The sequence below is a fragment of the Microtus pennsylvanicus genome, chromosome 9, assembly GCF_037038515.1.
Source record: "Microtus pennsylvanicus isolate mMicPen1 chromosome 9, mMicPen1.hap1, whole genome shotgun sequence".
Classification (NCBI taxonomy): domain Eukaryota; kingdom Metazoa; phylum Chordata; class Mammalia; order Rodentia; family Cricetidae; genus Microtus; species Microtus pennsylvanicus.
In genome coordinates, this window is record NC_134587.1 from 4,633,102 (window position 1) to 4,652,964 (window position 19,863).

The following is a 19,863-nucleotide window of genomic DNA, read 5'->3' on the forward strand; positions in this document are numbered from 1 at the left end:
TGAATGGAATCTTCTGGAGAGCCTGGCTTTAAGTCCTCCTTCGGCACCTAACTTCCCCTACACCACAGCATTGTGAAGATCTTGTAAATCCCTCTTTAGCGCCCAGTCCACTCTTGCTTTCTGGTTGAGAGTCTCAGTCCTGACCAAAAACTGGATTTACACGTGGAACTGTGTGTGAAATCTGGATGCCATCCCTGAAGATAGCAACTTACAGCAAAACACTCCCAGGTAACTGAAATATGCAATCACAGCGGAGAGCCGGCCCTAGGGGCAGAAGGAAGCTACAGGTGAACACGGAGGCCTCACTGCTGGACAGTAGCCGTGTTTCACCGAACGCGCCCTGCTCTTTGTGGTCTCTCACAGACGGCAAAAGCAGCGTCAGATGCAGGCACAGCCAAGGCTGAAGAGGGGGCGTCTGGGGAAAGGCTCTGAATAGCTACACTACACCAGGGGTGTGCTTGCCCTTAATAGTAACTTTGCAAGATGCACGTTTGTCTGAGCAAATCAGGAGTTTGTGGATACTCCTAGGCAGAGACACAGACATAGTCATAGAGGCAACGTAACTCCTGGGCGAATCTCCGAGGAGACCCCTGATAAGGTGGACCGAGCCTGCCACACTGAAACTCTTGTGTCTCGTGGCCAGCAAGTTCTTCAATACCCAATAAGTAGATTCTTAGAGATACAGATTTTCTTCTCTCTCTCTCTCTCCTTCCTTTCCTCCCTTTCTTCTTCTTCTTTTTTTTGTGACAGTTTTACTATGTAACTGGCAAGCCTGAAACTCAGAAGTAGACCTGCCTCTGCCTCCTGAGCGCTAGTACTAAATTAGGCCTAAGAACTTGCCCTCTATTTAAGAAAGAACCAGGTGATGCCTACCAAGCCAGTTTGGAACCTGCACTCTATTTAACAAGGACCAGGCCAGGCAATGCCTACCAAGCCAATTTGGAGAATGCTCACAGCCTAGGAACTCCTACTGGGCAGCTATGGCCCAGGGAGGGCACTGGAGGCCCAGAGCAGGGGAAACTCCAGCGGCCCCGCCCTCCTGCCCCGCCTCCCTCCGTGCTCCCTGCACGGTTGCCCGGGCAGCACGGGACGCGGCCCAGACAGACGCTGTGGACACTCTTCTTCCCAAAAGGCTTCCTGGGGTCCCCAGTTTCGCCCCGCATCCCGCGCGCTATGTTCCGGGGGAAGCGCGGGAGCCGGGTGGGCGCCCTGGAGGAGGGGACTCCCTTCGCGTCCCCGCAGCTCCCAGAGGCGGTGCCTGAGCGGGTTCTGCTTCGGGGCATCTTCGAGATCCAGAGGGAAAGCTGTGATGTGGTGCTGGGCCAGAAAACCCTGCGGTGGAGGCGCATCCAGCCAGAGCTCCCAGCGGGTGAGTGGCGGGCCCCCCAATATCCCCATGCCCCCTGTACTTCGCAGCCACCACGTCCTCCTGCCTCCTCCCTGACACAGAAACCCAGCTGACTTTCAGCCTCCAGGCCTCCTGGCGTGTGTGTGTGTGTGGGGGGGGGGGGAATAGTTGCAAACCTGGAAGTTGCAGTTCACCTTCTACTTGTAACAAGTTTTGAAGCCCTATTTTTAATGAATTTCTGAAGAATATCGCATCGCAGATTTTTTTTCTATTTACTTAAACTTACCGTCTTAAAGGTTGTAATTAGAAAACACGATGCTGCAATTTGCAGTTAGAAATATTTCAAGTCACCTGTTAGAGGTGCCTTTGAGAAGAGTGGAATGTGGTTTACAGCCTATTTTAACTAACTACGTGATTATAAAATTAAAAACGGCTGATTCCTCCTGCCCCTGAGCCAAAACTCCTGGCACTACTGTTTGTCATAGAACGGTAAAGCCATTGTTTAAAGTTTCAAAAGTTCAAAAGTCTAACAAACTGAAACCATCATCATAAGCCTGGAGTGTGAATTCCAGCCTAGCGCCATACGCAGTGACATTCACTTCAGTAAAGCTTTGGGCTTTAAGGAAAATGTTTTCACGTGTTTTGAAAACCCAAGATGAAGTATTATCCTGAACCTTTGAAATTACAAGCGAGGCACCGGGTTGTGGACTCTTCCCTTTAGTCTGTAAGTCAGCCTGGGTTAGGGGATGTAAATGTTTATAACTAGAATTTGGATTAGCCCAGGGAACCAATTTAACCTACCAGCCAAGAGCATTCAGACTGTGCAGGGAGACCTTGGGTAGGTTGGGCCTGCAGCGCAGAGGCAAATCGTGGCGGAGAAATGCTGTTCTCTAGCAGTGGTGATTTAGGAAAAATAGGTTTAATTAGCACTCCTGGTAATAGAATTTGAAAGCTCTCTTGACAGTTTTATTGCTCCGAAGTTTGCAAATGCTTATTCTGTTTAATTTTGCCCTCAGACCCTTCGGTTTTCTTTCCCTCCCTTTGAGCACGCTTGTTGTCTTTGCAATTAACACCTGGTATTTAACACACCTTGAGCTTTTAATATTGGCTCCTCAGAAGCCCGCCTTTTTCATTTGTCCAGCAGCTCAAGAGGCATTCTACTAAACACAGTGGGGTGCAATGGGGTACAGCAATGTCGACGGGAGTGATGAGAAAAGAGCGAAGGGGCTCCAGAGCAGGGGAAAGTCTGTACCCACGCTAGCACACTTAGGAGGACATGGTGTTGAGGTGTGTGGTGGAGGAGGCCTTGGCTGTTGTCGCTTGGCAGGTATCTGGCTGGCATCCTGAGGCAGGGCTGGGTGATGAGGTCTCTGAATAATATTACATGGTATAGATGAGCTGTTATCAGAGCATTCAACTTTTAAGCTTGTAGTATCTTAGCAGTTTCATTGATGGAACAAAGTACTATGTGGCCTTCCCCATATTGTCCATCTTGAGCGTGATGAACAAAGACACTAATGTATTTTCCTGGAGGTCAGCACTGCCGGAATTAGGACAAATTGATGGTCTTTTTGGCAGGGAAAGCGAGTGACCACAGAGATTGTGGTTCCCTTCCTGGACTCAAAGCTGATTTAGAGGGACCACTGTGTTATCCTCTGTAGAGATGAGGTTTGTGAGGCCCTACTGATGGAGGTGGGGGTCTTAGACTCACCAGCACATAATTTGGGCCTTATTTCTTTAAACAAAGAAATGTCTTCCATTTAGTTTATTAGGTCTTGTTAAGGATGATATTAGCCCTGTAAGCAGTTCTTCCCTTACAGGTTAAATGGTTTGCTATTTAGTGCTCAGATATGTTGATTAATGTTTCAAAGACACAACCCAAGGATTAGTGTCTTTGCCTGAAACCTAAATGCATGACCCCAAGGGCTGGGAATGTGACCAAAATACATGACTCCAAAGGCTGGAACTGTGACCAAAATACATGACCCCAAAGGTTGGGACTGTGAGCTGTCACTCATCCCCCAAACGTAAAGTAAACAATATTTTGCGAGGTGATCTAATGTGGGTGTCCTCTTGAAGAATTTACTGTGCTTGAAGGAAAGAGATCTGCTTATAACCGGGAAGTTAGCTTAAAGGACTGATTAGCTGTTTACGTCCCTACATCCCAAATAATCAGGGGAGAGGCAGGAAAATTGAGTTTAATGATATTTCATAAGGATTTGCAGTATTATCAGAAATCAAGATGTTAAGTGAGGGTGTGGAGTGTAGCTCAGTGGTAGAGTGGATTGCTGATTGCCTGGGGTGTGTGAGATACTGAGTTCAGTTCCTATACCCCTCTGAAGAACAGAGACTCCTTCCTTGTGCCTTTAGGCTTGGCGCTTCTTGGCATTCCTTGGCTTGTGGGTTCCATAGCTCCACGTATTCACATGTACTGACATTGTCTCCATGTCTTCCCTCCCCTTCTTGTAAGGTCAGTTGGTGTCATAGGTCAAAGTCACCCAAACTTAGGATAATCTCTTAGCTGAATTGCAGTGGCATACTATTTCCCAGTATGGATCTAACCGAGGTTCTAACAAGATCTGAATTTTGAGAAGACGATTCATCTCACTAAATTTATGTTATATATTGGAAAGACATCCTATGTTAAAGGAATAAATTAAGAGTGAAAAATGAAAGGTTGTTGTCTAGGCATAATAACTGGTAAGCAACAGTCAAGAGTGTAATAGAATATGCCTAACGTCAACAGAGGCCTGGGGACAAGAAATTCCGGTTTAATTAAGTAGAAAATATAAAGGTCTTCTTGTTTTTCTTTCTTCTAGAATTATTCACAGCATCTCTTGCACAAGGCTTCTCACTGATGATGGTCTCCCCCATCCCTACTGAAACTGCCCACCTTAGGAGTCTTCCGTGTTAACGACTGGTTTCTATTCCTATCATGTGTGCTTATCCATGACTGTACATCTCTCAAGGCCACCACTGAAGTCTCACTTTGGGATAAGGAAGGATGCTGTCTCCTCGTTTTTAGGCATTAGCCTTCCTTTTCAAGACTTGTCCTTCCCTACAGCCCATGGTCTGGGTCCTCAAAGATTCCCTCTGTTTCTCTACCTCCTTCTCTCTTTGTCTAATGATCTTCCAGATCTTCTCAATGAATGGAATCATACAACTCCTCTGAATTACCTCTGACTTATCCCTCAACTCTGCTCTCTCTTGCTGAAAGTGCGCAGGAAAATGTTAGATGCAATTTCTGATAGTTCAATCCAATGGAAAATTCCAGTCCTTCTCTTTAGAATTTCTCCTTCCTATGACCATAACTCCATTGGCTTGATGCCAAAAGCACCTAGCTCTTCAGTTTCACTGGGGACTTCATTCTACATACTTTGGTGTTCCCAAGGAGTCTGCTCTATTGTGACTCTACATATGCTTTCCAGCCAGTGTAGCCCATGCATATTCCAACTGTTCAGAATATCCAAACGGTATGTACTAATTGGCCCAAAGTAGCTTTGTGGATGTCTTTGATATTTGATCAACTGCTGTTGTTTGACAGAGCTTGTATATTGGAGTCAGGACCATCCCTAGTTTGAGACACCCACTGAACACATTTCTGATGGACAGAGAGGGGGGTTACTGCATTTCTGAAGGTCAAATAAGATGTGAGCCCAGAAAGAACTATTGGGGCTAATAATAAAAACAGTAGGGGGTGCTATACTTAGGCCAAGGGACAAAGTGAAAGGCCTGAGTTTAGAGACCATGTGGATAAAGCCACTATGCTTTTCTTAACCTGATTCACTTCCACTACAGCAAAGGGAGTTAGGATTCGCTTACCTTAGGGTGCTGTCTGTGCCCAAGGTCAGCATCCTTAGGCAGAAGTAGGATGGGCACTTGCTGCCATTCACATGATGTGGCTCTTTAAGTACAGTGTAACTGAAGAATGACAGAGTCCAGAGCTGGAGAAAGGAAGACAGTCAGAAATCTGTTTGCTTTACTCTCAGCATCCTGGCAAGTACCAGATGCACAGACACTCACTGGGTGAACAAGTCTGTGACTGACTGCTGACTGCATAAGCTTCGGTTTTATCTGGTGCCTTGCATCATGATACATATTGCTAAGTAGCAATTCCTCATCATCCACAGGAGGATTGTCACCTCCCTTCTCCACTGTAAGAATCAAGACTCATAGCCAGGCTATGGTGGTGCACACCTTTAATCCCGGCACTTGGGAGACAGAGACAGGCAGATCTCTGAGTTTGAGGTCAGCCTGATATACATAGCAAGTTCCAGGCTAGTCAGGAATACTCAGAGAAAGCCTGTCTCAAAAAAGAAAAATAAATGAACTGGAACTCTATAAAAAATGTTCTGAAGTGCATCTCCAACGTGTAACTGGAGGTGGAGTTTCCCTGTGTCGCAGCAGTCACTCCCAAATAACCAGATCAAGTCTTATTATTAATTACAAATGCTTGAACGATAGCTCAGGCTTATTACTATCTCTTACAACTTAAATTAACCCATTTCTATTCACTACATTCTGCTATGTGTGTGGTGTTACCTCTCTTTCATCTTGCACCTCCTGTTTCCTCTCTGTTTCTAGCGACTTCTCTGAGTCCACCCTTCTTGCCAGTATTCTCTCTGCCCCCCAAATCTAATTTAACAATGAGAACAACACATTTTGACAGTGTACAGAAGGATTATTCCACAGCATATATAGTACATAAAAGCGAAAGTTTCTTTTTAAGTTTTATTTATTATGTATACAGTGTTCTCAGAGCTCTGCCTGCAGGCCAGAAGGTGGCACCAGATCTCATTACAGATGGTTGTGAGCCACCATGTGGTTGCTGGGAATTGAACTCAGGACCTTTGGAAGAGCAAGCAGTGTTCTTAACCACTGAGCCATCTCTCCAGCCCCAAAAGTTTCTTGATTATGGTGGTGAGTCTGTCTTCTTGGCTTCCACTTTGCCTAATGGTACCATGTTTGTTTCTTTGAAAACCCACTGAGTAGGGAATGGGCTAGGAGACGCTCTAACATAGCAAAAGGTCTCGATGATACACACCTGTCTGGCTTTGCATCTTTATTTCTCAGTGTGGTCCTCAGACTTCAGCACCGTGTTATAGGTGGGATGACAGAGATAGAGCCCCATAGACTAACTTTTTCATGTAACCCCTGCTACCCAGAATTAGCTTCCTCTGCTCTTCTTTCAATGCTTCCATGTTTACACTCATTAAAACTAATGAAGATTCATTATATATTTTCCCCCATTCTCATTAGGCATTTGAGCTTCATATACTGAAACATGAATAACCATTTATTCTCATTAGAGGACAAGTTCCTTGTGTGTCTTTATATTATTTCCAGATTTCTAACATAAGAGTCAGTGTTGCCGTAGTTTTTGCTGTGAGAGTCTAGCAGGGAGTTTCTGTTTTGTTCAGCTTCAGGGTTATAAAGACCAGGAATCTAGCACTGTCATATAAACTATATAGACCATAAGGCATTATCCATTTCAGTGAATGATTTTTATTTATTGCTGCAATGGTTCTTAATGATCTTCTGATTAGACCTGCAAATTGTGACTGCCTTACTTGTGGATCATAGATGGGTTTATTCCTGTTGGTAGAAGGTAGTTGACAAGGTAACTGTCTGTGATCTACAAGTGGGCAGAACCCCAAAGAAATGAGAGTGGAATAAGGCGAGATTTCTGAGACCAAATGTAAATTTTGGTCACATAAACCTGAGACCTGAACTCTGCCAAGACAGAGCAGGTCAAGGGCAAAGCCCAGTCTAGGCAGTTCTCCATGTGGTGGCAGGACAGGGTATACGGTGCCGAGATTCACAGAGAAGCCCAGAAAGATGTGGACAGGTACAGCTGCCATTTACCTGTTTACAGTTCAACTTTTACTGAATTTGTTATTTGGCTATTTCCTATGTGCATTCTGGTTATTGTGGTCTCATATCTTGTCAAATGTCTCTCTCCTACCTAAAATACAAGCATTGAATTCTTGAGGCCCATGGAATTTTGCCAGGATCGTTAGTGCGATCGAGTTTACATCTATCCCCTGAAGCCTGGGGGGCTCCTCAGTGACTGCACAATTAGGGATGTGACTGTTCCTCCCTCAGAATCCATCAGTAGACAGTAGCTCACTGGGAGGGATAGAGCTCTACAGGCCTCTCGTGGACCTGTGATGAACTGTGATAACCTAGTCCTTTTGTAGACATAGTGCATAGAGTCAAAACTGCTGAATTCATCTGTCTTATTCTATGCTGTTACTAGCGCAAATGTTTCCAGAGTTCAATGTTTTCAATAGTAATGATTGCCTATTGCACTGTTTGCTGTCTCAGCCAGTGACACACTCCTAGGAGCATGTGTTTGTCATGTGGCCATCTTTAGTTTGGAGCGTTAGATTGGAGCAGAAGGTGCAAGACTTTGTACATCCCAAGCAAAAAGGTATTTTATTGTCCTGATGTTATATCTTTACGGTAAAACAAAAATGACTGATAGAGAAAGCGAGGAGTGTGGGGGCATTGGGCTAGATAAAGCTTGGTTGTACTTCCTTTACAAACGATGGATTTAGGGATCTCCCTTGCACATGTCCATAGCTCCCATGTTTCTCATGCTGGGAACGTGTCTCCTCTGTCGTTTCTCATTGCTCTGAGGCTTCTGGGTGAACAGAAAAGGATGACCCACACCTGTGCCCATATATGGCCATCTAAAAGAAAACTTTCCCAAAGCAAGTCTCACCATTGGGCTGTGAAGGTCACTCAGATTTTCAGTATAGGTGGTGAGTTGTAATAAAATTACACCAGATTCACAGTGCACTAAAATCACCACCTTGGCGTGTGTGAATACATTATCAGAGCCGTACACTTCTGTTTGCATGTGTGGTATAGAGTGTCAGGCTTGGATACAGAAGGCTGTTAGGTCTTAACTCTGGAACTTCCAAGTGTGAAAATGACTTAGACAAATCAGCTAAGCCAGCTGAGTGACAGTTTACTCCCCTGCAAAATGAAGGATTTGCATTGTACCAACATCTCCAAAGACCACCAGTTCTGATCACCTGAGAAGCTGTAGTCTAAAGAATAGAAACCAGGGCATTTTTGTCCAACGAAGTAAAGTAAGGGTTGAAAGGCTAGTGTGTGTAGGCTTTTGGTGTGTGTGGAGAAACTTTTATTTTTATGGCAGAAACTTTGTAGCAGAGTGAATTTCTCGTTAGAAGAACCATGTGGGAAACAGGAAGCGCTTCACTTCCCCAGCACCAGGGCGTGATGAGAAATAGGCCAGGGCTCCCCCACAGACATTGTCTGCCAGCCAGTGTCACATATTATACAGAAGGGACATCTTAGCCCATCTTAATTTTGCTTTGTTATCACGTGATCTCTCCCAAACTTCTGAACAGACTCTATAATTATGTTAACATTAAAATATTATGTTTCAATCATTTTTATAGAAAATGAGGGTTTCAGCTTTTAATTTTGATTCTCAATTCTATTTTTACACATTTACTACCTCTGACATAATCTAAAGTTGTTTTCTTTAAAAAAAAAATAATTCCCACCACAGCTCTGAGCTCAGCTGAATTAGATCAGCGACCAGTAAAATCCAGGAAACCAGGCTTCATAACAGAGACTTGAAAGGATCTCTTGTTATGAGCCAAAGTGATTTTCTCCATCTACAAGTTGATACAAACACATTTACTTACTGGGAACTTAGCAGCAAGAAAGTAATGTAGAAAAATATGAAAGCAAAAAAAAATTTTTTGTTTTTCAGAAATGATTATTGTGAAGACAAGGGGAGTTGCTGATCACTTGAGGCTCTGCTGAGCGGGGCATATTCTAAGCATTAATCTGCCTAAGCTGTTTGGGAACAGATGTAAGCGAAACAGATACCCAGACTCTGCTGTGTACATCCAAACTGAGACATCTGTCAGAGGGTCGTGTGGTCACAAATAATGGAAGCAGGGGCTAACCCCCAAAATGACCTGTTCCTCATGTGAATTAGGGAAGCGGTAATTAGTAAGACTTGAGGCTTTGGGTCGTCATCCTACACATTAACAAGAAAATCCCTTGGCGTGGGATGTTCCAAAGTGATCAGACTTGAAGGAATTCTTAAAAGACATCGGATATGAAGTTTCAACTTTAGGTAGTAACTGTATTTTACCCTGTTAATAAAAGTTTTTCAAGTGTCTGTCATGTAGAAATGACCCAAGGTCTTTGTTTTTAAGGTAATATGGTCTTCATCATAACCAGACAAACAATAACAACTTATAACAAACGGTGACTTCTCCATGTGGGACTGCCAGTCCGACCTTGTGGGATGCTGCGTTTTAAGTTGGTCCCACCCCCCGCCAGCAGCTGTCTGAGCAACAGAGCCATGGCTAGTTTGTCGATTGAAGTTGAATTTACAGATCTAACACAAGAAGAGGCGGGTGGCAAGTGCGGTAGATAACACCACAATGAAACAGAGGACAGAAATGTTCGTTTTCTGAGCTAGGGATTCGGCTCAGGGAGCAAATGCTTGCGAGGTCCTGGGTTCAGTCCCTAGTACTGCTAAGAACAAAGGAAAAAGTTTGCTTTCTTCTCAGGATGTAATTTTAATGTGTATTTTGACTCAGGAAGGCATAATTTTCAAAATGTTCGTCCCAGCACAGGATGGAGAGAGCCATGCCATTTGAGTGGCCGGTTAACGAGGAAAGCAACTGAGTGCCAGGCTGGGGATGGTGGGACTCAGGAGGCCAAGGCAGAGGAGCTCAAGCCCCAAACTCAAATCAGAAGCAATAACAAACAAAAAAAATGAACAATTTTAAACCTGGAAATCCTAAAGCGGCAGCTACTTTAAACTCTTTTGAGTCCACACGGCAGCTTTTGTTACTTGTGGGTTCATAGCTAGTGATAGAGGACACAACCGTTGTGCTATTCACCACAGTCACGTGCTTAGTGTCTGAACTGAAATTTGACAGCCATCTATCTGCTACTGATCTGAAATGGCCAGCATCCTGTCTGACCTTGTGATGTTCTGTGGACTCGTGCTTATTCCAAAGGATGAGGAGACCACGTGGTCCCATCCAAAGACAACACTTTCAGACTTAACCTGTTTTGTTCTCCTTTTTCCTCCCCCTTCTCTTTACTCCTGTGGACCCTTTGGAAGTGGGACTGGTTCACAAGTGCCCCCTGGGAGAGGGGGCAAATCTTTCCTCGGCCCCTCAGGGACACGCAGTGAGAGTCACTCAGGGGCTGAGGATGGCGAAGGTCAGTAGATTAAAGATGTGATCCAGATGGCTCTGTCCAGAGCTTGAGGTCTTACGGAGGACGACAGAAATATAAACAGGGCAAAGAGAGACTCAAAGAGCCGAGCCAAGGGCTACAGACAACCGAGTACTATTGGATATGGGAGATGGTTGCCTACTCTGGCACAATTTTGTATGCACGCAAGTTGACAAGAGCGGGTTAGGGTTGTTAAAGAGGACCAGGAATATTGCAGATACAACTCCTTGCAGTTGTGAGGTCTTGCTGTGTGGCTGCTTCTGCTTGTCACTGCACCTAATGTTTGGTGACTAGACAGCACTTCAGACTCCTTGACAATTCGGCAGAGCATCGCCAAGTTTGAAATGCAGCCCCCTGAAAAGCATTTTGCATGACTGGTACAGTTTTAAGTGTGTGGGGCTGGCGCTAGAGTGTTGCGTGCTGATGGAGTGGGTTTTGCCTCTGTGAACTTTCATACATATGTGTGGTACCAGAGGAAAGGAACTCTAGCTATAATTCTTCCTATAATCTTGTGATTCCTCATACAATACGATCTTGTGGTTCCCAAAGTTCAGTTGTGCAAAAGGAAGATCAGGAATGAAATAAAGGAGAGGGAGTTGCTGGAAACTGAACCTTCTGCTAAAGTTTGACTTGTAAACGAGACCTTAGGGATTCTCAATGTAAGAAGTAACTAAATCTAGAACTAGGCGGGCATGCATACAAACAGGCAGACACACATACAAACACACACATACATATAGAGGAAATATTTTTCACAACATTTTATTTTTTGTGTCAAAAGTATAATGCTATGCACTTACAGTAAGCACAAAGTCTAAACCAATATACCAGCTGGCATCAGGGGAGTCCTGTGACTGCTCCATGGTTTTGCACCAGAATCAGTGTTGTGTGAGCTCTACAGCAGCTACACATGCCCTATGCTTGGCTGCAAATAGCAACCACACGTCAACTGGGGTTTATCCCACCAGGTTCTGTATTACGTGTTTTATATTGCTTAACCTTTGCAACAAGGCTTTGTAGTATAGAAGGGAACTTTATTCTTAGTACGCTTGACATTAAATTACTTGTCCCAAGATTTACTAGCAATGGAGTTGATCGGATCCAAAGTTTGGCAACCTCGCCTTGTGCCTGCAGTTCTTGTTTTGCTGACCCTTCAGGGAACCTAGAGTCCTCTAGTACCCTCGGGAGTTGTTGGTCTTATATCCCACATAGTGATAGGGTCCCAACTTGAATCCTAAAACCTTTAAGACAAGATCGTATACTTTCTTTCAGAATTTAAGGCCGTTAGCAAGAGAGTTTGTTACATTTCTCTGTAATTTCAATTTGTAATTTCTGAGTCAATTATGAAAAATAGAAATTTTATTAAGTTGTTTAGTTTTAGTTTCAAAAATTTTAATTACGTGTGCATATGCACATCTGAGTATGTGGTTGTGCATGTGTGTGAAGTGTCTGTTAGGTGAGAGTTGTGGCACCCCCCAGAGTGGGAGATACAGGCAGTTGTGAACCACCCAAAGTGGGCACTGGGATGTAACTCAGGTTCTTTGTAAGAGCACTACTAGGTCTTAATTACAGAGCCATTTCTCCAACTTTGGGGTTTATTCTTTTATTACGTTTTAAGGTAAGAAGACATGCATATATTTTATTATCCCACCTTGCTGGCCTTTTACAATTAAAATATGACACCATGCATCACCTTTCCACTCTACAGAGGTCTCTGCAGCACGCTGTCGTGGGGCGCTCTGTACCATGACGTAGAGGGGCGCTCTGCAGCATGCTGTGTTGGGGCGCTCTGCAGCACGCTGTTGTGGGGCGCTCTGTACCATGACGTAGGGAGAGCCATTTCCTCTTCCTCAGCACTATCCCGTGTGTTCCACAGTTCAGTGCAGCAGGATATCCAGTGACGGTTTGAACTTCTTGTGACGCTTGGTATCGTGAACAATGTGCAACAAAAGCCCCCAGTGCCGCCACTTTTGTGCTTTTCCCAGTGTGCCTTTGTAACAGTCTTTTTTTTAAGAAAGGGAACTGTTGAGTCAAAGAATGCATGTCTATAAACTTCTCCAAGGTTTCCGAATTCCTTGAATGCATTATGCTTTTCAGTTTTTCTCTCATTAGCACTTGAGGGCTCCTGAAATGTTCTTCTAAGGAGTGTTCCTCAAAACTAGCCTGAGAGATGAGAACGGTATTTCTGCACACTTTAATTTGTGTTTCTCTTACTGATTTGTTGGTTTTTACTTCATTTAGGGAGCTCTCACTACATGCTGGGGTTTCTGCTAGACGCCATAATCAGGTTGACAGTTTCTACCTCAAGGCATATAGAATCTCTTGGAGAGACAGCAGCAAAAAATTAACTTGGTGGCTTACTTTTTGTGCAGGTGAGGTATTGCAGGGCATTGCGGATGATCATGTACAAACAGCTGAAGAGAAAGGAAAAGCATCTTGTTCTATGGACAGAAGGGAATACTGGAGAACCAACAGGATAGAGTGAACTTGAGGATGGCCTCCGAGCCTGGTTGGGAGTTAGCAACATTGACAAAGAGAGAAGGGAGCAGTCCTGAGAGTTTTTTGAGAGTATGCTGAGAGATTTTTGAGAATGAGCTTATTTGGAGAGTAAGTACTCGGTCTGTGTAGGATTATGAGAAGGGACAGTAATAACACACAACTTGGATACAGCGCTAACACGTGCTCTCAACCTGAATGTTGTAGCGCAGGATGGATGTTAGTGAAAATCAAGTGTTTTTGTTTGTTTTGTTTTGTTTTATTGTTTGGGTTTGGAAAGGCAATCAAGGTGGCAGGCAGGATAGACCAGTGGGCTGTGGAAGAGGATGGTGGTTCCTATACCAGAAGACCAAGGGGCAGGATGTGGAGACAGGGAGGATGGATGCATGGGAAAGGGTCACAGAACTTGGAGGATGTCGGGCCCAAGGGAGAGAAACGCTGCAATGGGGACATCACTTTTCAGTGTGGTAATCTATAAGCCGCGGATAGACTACAAAGCATTGCTTCTGCTACAGATCCTCCCAAAGACCCTGCGTCAAATGGGTCAGGGATTAGTAAAATGCCCAGCAGAAGGGAAACTGCCCGAGCAGGCATTTCAGGAGGAATTACTCCTGAAAGACTGACTGTACGTCAAGCCACATAAACCTAAGGTCTGTCTTTTCTAGAAGCCTCAGGGTCTCTCCTGCCTGTATCCTGATTCTTATTGGAATGGAAGCTGCTGCTTGGGATTAATGGAATCTTAGAGTTTTTATATCTAGAAAATATTGTTAGCTGTTGATAAGGTTATGATCTTTGAACATTTCCAGCAGTTATTAGAAAACTAAAAGTGTGAAGTTGCAGTTTGTAAATATGTCAGCTTTTTAGTATAGAAAGTAACTTTATAGTATTTTGAGATTATGAAAAGTTCATGTACTTCTTAAAATCTTATTTTGGTTTGACGCAAACATTAATGTTTAGCTCAGTTGTGTGTGGATGTTACAAACATTACTCAAACTATCATGTCCGTATGTGCTGGGAGAATAATAGCAGCAGCAGTGAGCGGCTGCTGCCATGTATTGGCGTTTCTTATATTTTATATATGCTTTCATGCTCTGAGAGTAAGAAGGGGTGACAGTATATTTTTGTGATGTTCCCTTGACAGACAAAATAATGCTGAAGGTCTTGTTAGATGTACTATATTTTAATAGCCACTAATATCCCACATATATTTAGATATTTCATTTAAATACTTTGAGGAAACTCTAATAAAAATGTAGAGGTTGAATTTTTCATAAAGGTTGTTTACTTTTATTAACTTTAGCACTTGTCACATTTCAGAAAAAAATGTCTTTAGCGTCTAAGCTAAAGAGAGCTATCATTTCTCTGGTTGTTTGAATGTTTTGCGTCAGGACCAAATGTACTCTGGTCCTGGAAAGATCTTGGAAAACCAGTGCCTTGGGGGTCAACTTTTGTTTACCTGGAGCCATCTTGGTACTTGAGAATCTTAGGTCCTCGCAGGACTTCTGCATCCTATTATACGTGGGGAATGATGTGTTCTGGAACTCAAGGTGTACCGCGTGAACCCTAACAAGGACAACTATGGGATGCTTTTTGCATTTGAGGGTGTGAAGTCCTTCAGTGAACACATTTTAATTAGAATCCATTGTGTTTATTATTCACAGCTTCATCTGGGGTGAGATGACTGTGCCTAAAGTAGTACTATAGAAGTTCTCAGCATTCTGTGTTGAAGTAGATTCTGCACTTAAGATATTGGGCCAACAGTTACATCTGCTCAGCCAATAGATACGGGAAACCACACTCAAACCACCGGTAAAGGGGTTCATGTTTATATTCTAAACTTAGCACTTATCCTTGGCATTATTCTTGAGTAAATAAGGCCATGTTGGGGGTCTCTATAGAAACTCAGACGCTGATATGTGGTCTGTTCTGCCTTTATAAAAGTCGAAGTAAGGCTGTTGAAATGCCAGCTCTGAAAATCCAAGCCATGCATCGCTTTCAACTCAGCACAAAGATTGCTTCCTGGAAGTACCCTTGTACTCCATTTCCAGCTTAGTCAGAGCCCCGGTCATTACCTCTGCTAGCATGCTCTTTTGTCTGCATACACTGTTGCAACATAATGCGTTGTGCATTTGATACGGATATTACCACATTGACATAAGGAGCTGCTATTATTTTAGACACCAACTGATTCCACGATAGTGTCAGATTTCTTTAGCATATGCTTATGTTTTTGTACAGATGACCCGAAGTCACATCTGCTAGCTTTGTGGTGGTATCTACAGTTTCCTTTTTAAGTCTTCCAGTTTTTCAGTCAACATTTTAAATGCAAATATAAGAGATTCCACTTTTAGCCTCATTTTATGCTTTATATATTGATATTAATAAATTTAGCCAGCCCTGCTATCTCATAACTAGGAGAAAAATCGATGCTACCTACACATGGTATTTTTAAAAGCCCCTTTTGTGACTGCTTTTTCAACTGTGTCACTGATTGACATTTGAAAATAAAAGATGCTCTTTTAACGGATCCTTTAGGAACCCTATAAACCCCAGATAACTTTCCAGTGCACAAAATACTGTTGTCTATACACAGCAACACGTATGTTTAGTAGTGATTTAGCTTTTGTTCTCTCGGATCTTGTTGGGTTGCTAGTGTTTTTTTTTTTTTATTGTCTTTAGTGATTGTGCAAGGTCAGGCAAAGGAAATGGAAGTGAAAAGGCTTTGGAATCTGTTTTCACGGGCACCAGGGATGCCTGTAGATAACAGGGGGTCGTGTATGACAGTCTGGGGCCCTTCCTTCAGTACCACCCTTGATGGAGAACAGTAGAAATTAAGACCTTTAACTGCATTTTCTTTTATTTCCTATTTTTCTCTTGTTCTCATTTCCCTTTACCTTTTGTTTTTTTCCATTTACATGACATATTATTTTCTTTGCATAAATATGTTACCATTTGAGGCATTTAAGTGAGTGTAGAATATTGATGAAATGAGAGCCCCGAACTCCCCTTGAATAGTACGTGCCCTTGTATGAAATGAGAGCCCGAACTCCCCTTGAGTAGTATGTGCCCTTGTATGAAATGAGAACCCCGAACTCCACTTGAGTAGTATGTGCCCTTGTATGAAATGAGAACCCCGAACTCCCCTTGAGTATGTGCCCTTGTGTTTTTTTTTTCTGGGAAATTGATAGACTTTCCGTCTGATTTTATTAAAAGCCATCATTAGTTAAATGCATCACCTGTACACTTACCACTAAACCTGAACCTGATAAAGTAAACACAGTGGTTATGGTCCTGTCCACAACATGTCTTGACGTGACTGGAACAGCACTCTCTTATTTTCTGCTGAACGCTTTTCTGTCTCAGCTGTTGGCCTTCTTCACATGCAGGGTCTCAGCAGTGCCATCATTGAAATCTCCATGTTCATTCAGTAGTTCTGGCTTTCCTAGGTCCCCCTAGGCCCCTTGGGTGCCTTACATCATTAGAATAACCTTCTGTTGCTCAGCTGGCCACTGCTCGGCTGACATCATGTTCTGTGCCCGTCTCTCATGGCTCAGCCTTGGCTTCCATGGCATCTGTGTGGCTTCTCATCAAGAACTTAGTTCTACTGGGCAGGGGATGGCGAGACTAGGATCCCTGCAAGAGTTAGTCTTGAGGATAAGACCCAAGTGAAGCCAAGTGCCTGAGTAGCTTTTCATCTAGACATGAAATAGGAGAGCCAGGGACTGGGGGGTCCCTTGAGAAATAAGGATCTGCTTCTGCCTTCTGTGCCCAACACTCAACCGCTTAAGTGGGCTGGTTGGATGGGTCCAAAGGGAATATCATTTTCCCAAATTGTGGTTTAGTTTGTCTCCGTGTACAACCGAAGCGAGCCTGAATAAGAGCCATTCCCAGAGACTCCCTGTTTCCTGAGGACACAGCTTGCTTTATCATAGCTACTTCTCTGAACCATCTCCCCCACACAAGGTATTTGAGGAGTGAGAGACTTGGGGACACATTCTTGGAAGGGGTTTTCAGGTGTTGTGCATATCTGGAGTGGTATTTGTTATATAAATAACTACTTAGCTCTTTTCAATGAATCCTTGTTTCCTACACTTTGATTAGCTGTTTGCACGGTGAATTTTAATTTTGTCTGTGCTATCCGTATGGACGGGGTTAATAGGAAGAAACATATTTCCATGAAGATTGTGTCATGCCTGTAGCTACCCTGAGCAGGTGGGCCTGCAATTATTTAGCTGATGCTCTTTTAAAAAGCCAATAATACCACGGGAAATAGAAGAATAGCAAAATTAATTTGTTTAAGCATTATTTAGAAAGTTTTGTTTACATGTTCACTAGAGAAACATCAGGTTTCTTCCCTTAAAGGACAAGGCTTTGTTTTGTTTTTAATAAGACACACTCTTCATAATTAAAACAAAATCCTAGCGTTAAGGGATTACTGCTTTAAATAATTGGATTTCTTCCTTTTGTCTCTCTGATCCCTATATATAAGGGAGAAATCGAGTTGTGCCTTAGGATAATAAATATTTCCAAATTAAAAGGCCCTCTTAAGCACTGAATTTTAATAATGCCTTTTAAAGTTATGGATTATGATATAGGAGTAAGTAAGGTCAGTAAGTATTTTAAATTTAAAAGGCAAAGATACAGAACTTGGTTAACAGCTCTGGAGCTGAGGAAACACTTTATAAATGGAAACACAATTATTTCTATAATAAATTATCCAAGTATATCAATTTATTCACAGTTTTATTTAATCATTTCACCACACTATATTTATTACCATACTAATACTATATTTACTTTATATTCCATATGTCAAATGTCTTATAATGACTTTGTGTCAGACTATGGTTTAAATTTGAAACGGGCAAGGGTTAGAAAATTATAGGGAAAGTCAAAATGCAAACATCTGACCATGTTGCTTTTAGGAAAAGATTGTAGAATAAACCCCAGACTTCTTTATTTTTCTACACCGTGGAGTATTTTTATGAGATTTGAAAAATTTCACATATGTGCTCTGAAGGTGGACACCCTAAAAGTGGGGGTATACTGTGCATGAGGCAGTTTCTCCATCTAGGACCCCATCACGCCTTTCCTTCGGCCCCCAAATCAGGAAAGGACTGCGTTTGTGGGCAAAGACGTTTGCCTTGAGGGGGTGCAGGACAACAGTCCTAGGAGGTCACAGATCCATGGAGTTTCAGGCTAGCCTTGGCTAGAAGCTCTGTGTAGGAGTTCTTAGGTTTGGAAGCTCAGGAACCCTTGCTCTAGTAGATGACTTAAAAAAGCAACGGTGGAAATATCAAGGGGTCAGAATATCAAGAGATTTCAGCTTGACCCATTTGGCAAGCACTGGGAGTCATATCAGAAATGATACTTTCAATCTTAAACAAGTTTTTAGTTACCTTAATCTGGGTGTATTGCAGCCCTTGTTATCTTGATGAATTGCTACCTAAAATAATTCATCGGCTTCTCAATATAACTTGAATGTTAGAATCAGCAGTAACTAAGCATGTATTTAAAGTATTTCTTCTTTGGCATTGGCTGTTCTTCAGTACCCACAAAGGGGGGAGGTGTTGGAACCCAGAGCAAGGGAAGGGAAATCATTGAGATCTGTGGCAGCCATGTTTCAGTATCATGAGAAAAGAACGGACCACTCAGTGAAAGACAGTTTGGAAATGTCTCAGCTTCTGGGGCTGAAAGTCCAAGGTGCCCCAGGGCTGATTTCTGATAAAGTGTCTCTCACTGGCTCTAAGGCAGCTGCCTTCTGGATGCTTTGTGCTGCCTTTCCCCTATGTCTGGAGACAACGAGAGCACACGAGAGATCTTGTCTGTCTTCTAAGGACACTAGCTCTCCCCTGAGACTCCCTTCAGATTACCTAATGGCGTCATTGCTCCCACTCCAGACACAGTTCCCCTGGGCAGTGGTTGGACGGGTGTTGTATGAATTCTGGGCCATACAGCCCGTAATGGATAAGTCTACTACAAAATCGTAATTTAATCTTCTCCAACTCTGCAAGGAACCTTTACTCCTGTGAGGTGTGGCTTATCATTTTATTTGAACACAACAACAACAAAATGAAAAAAAAAAACAAGAAATAAACATTGCTAGGGTACCCAAACAAAATAAAGCATATTGAAATAATTTGGGAAAATATTTTTTTTTTTATTCTAAGTAGGTTTTCTCGGCTTGGGCTCTGAGGAGTTTGGTCATTCTGATCGGTCTCAATACAGCGTGAACACAAATCTTTCGGCTGCACAGACTGGAGAAGTGGGAGAAGAAAATAACCTGAGTACTTTTAGCCAGCATTGCCATGACCGCTCATTTTCCAAATGTTTAGCAAAGTGTGAGCTTGGAGCTACCATGCTTTGCCTTTGATTGTGAAGATTATTGGTGAGCTCAGCCACAGATTACTCTCTGGTCCCCTGCCATTCATTAGATGCTTATTTCTCTTTTCGGTACCACAATCAATATTCCTTTATCTCCACGTCTTAGATGTGAGTCTTATTGCCAAACAATTATTTTGAGTATTGCGAAGTTCATGGGGCTACCAGATTCTATACCTGAATCACTAAACAACTACAGGGGAAGTGACCTAGGTGGACGTTCTGCTCCCTTCAGATCTGAGCAAGACCCATTTGAGTTCAGAATTCTGACCTACATTTGCAAAGGCGGTGCTGTGCTGTTACCTGAATCCACTGTGCTCCTGAGGGTGAAATATTAGAAAAGAGGCTGCCAGTATTTTTTTTCCAGCTTTATTTGATCAGAAGTGATTTTT

The 19,863-nt window shown here is 43.0% G+C and overlaps 1 protein-coding gene across 2 annotated transcripts in view; it reads left to right on the plus strand.

Moving 5' to 3' along the window:
* Nucleotides 1–875: 875 nt before the first annotated feature.
* Nucleotides 876–19,863, plus strand: part of Cerkl (CERK like autophagy regulator) — a 91,988-nt gene continuing 73,000 nt past the window's right edge. The window contains exon 1 of one of the 2 annotated variants that reach the window (XM_075984761.1): nucleotides 876–1,369. In XM_075984761.1, coding sequence (XP_075840876.1) covers nucleotides 1,174–1,369 — 196 coding nt within the window. In that variant the 5' untranslated portion in view covers nucleotides 876–1,173. The remainder of the gene's footprint in view (nucleotides 1,370–19,863) is intronic. The other variant, XM_075984763.1, reaches the window with a different exon arrangement.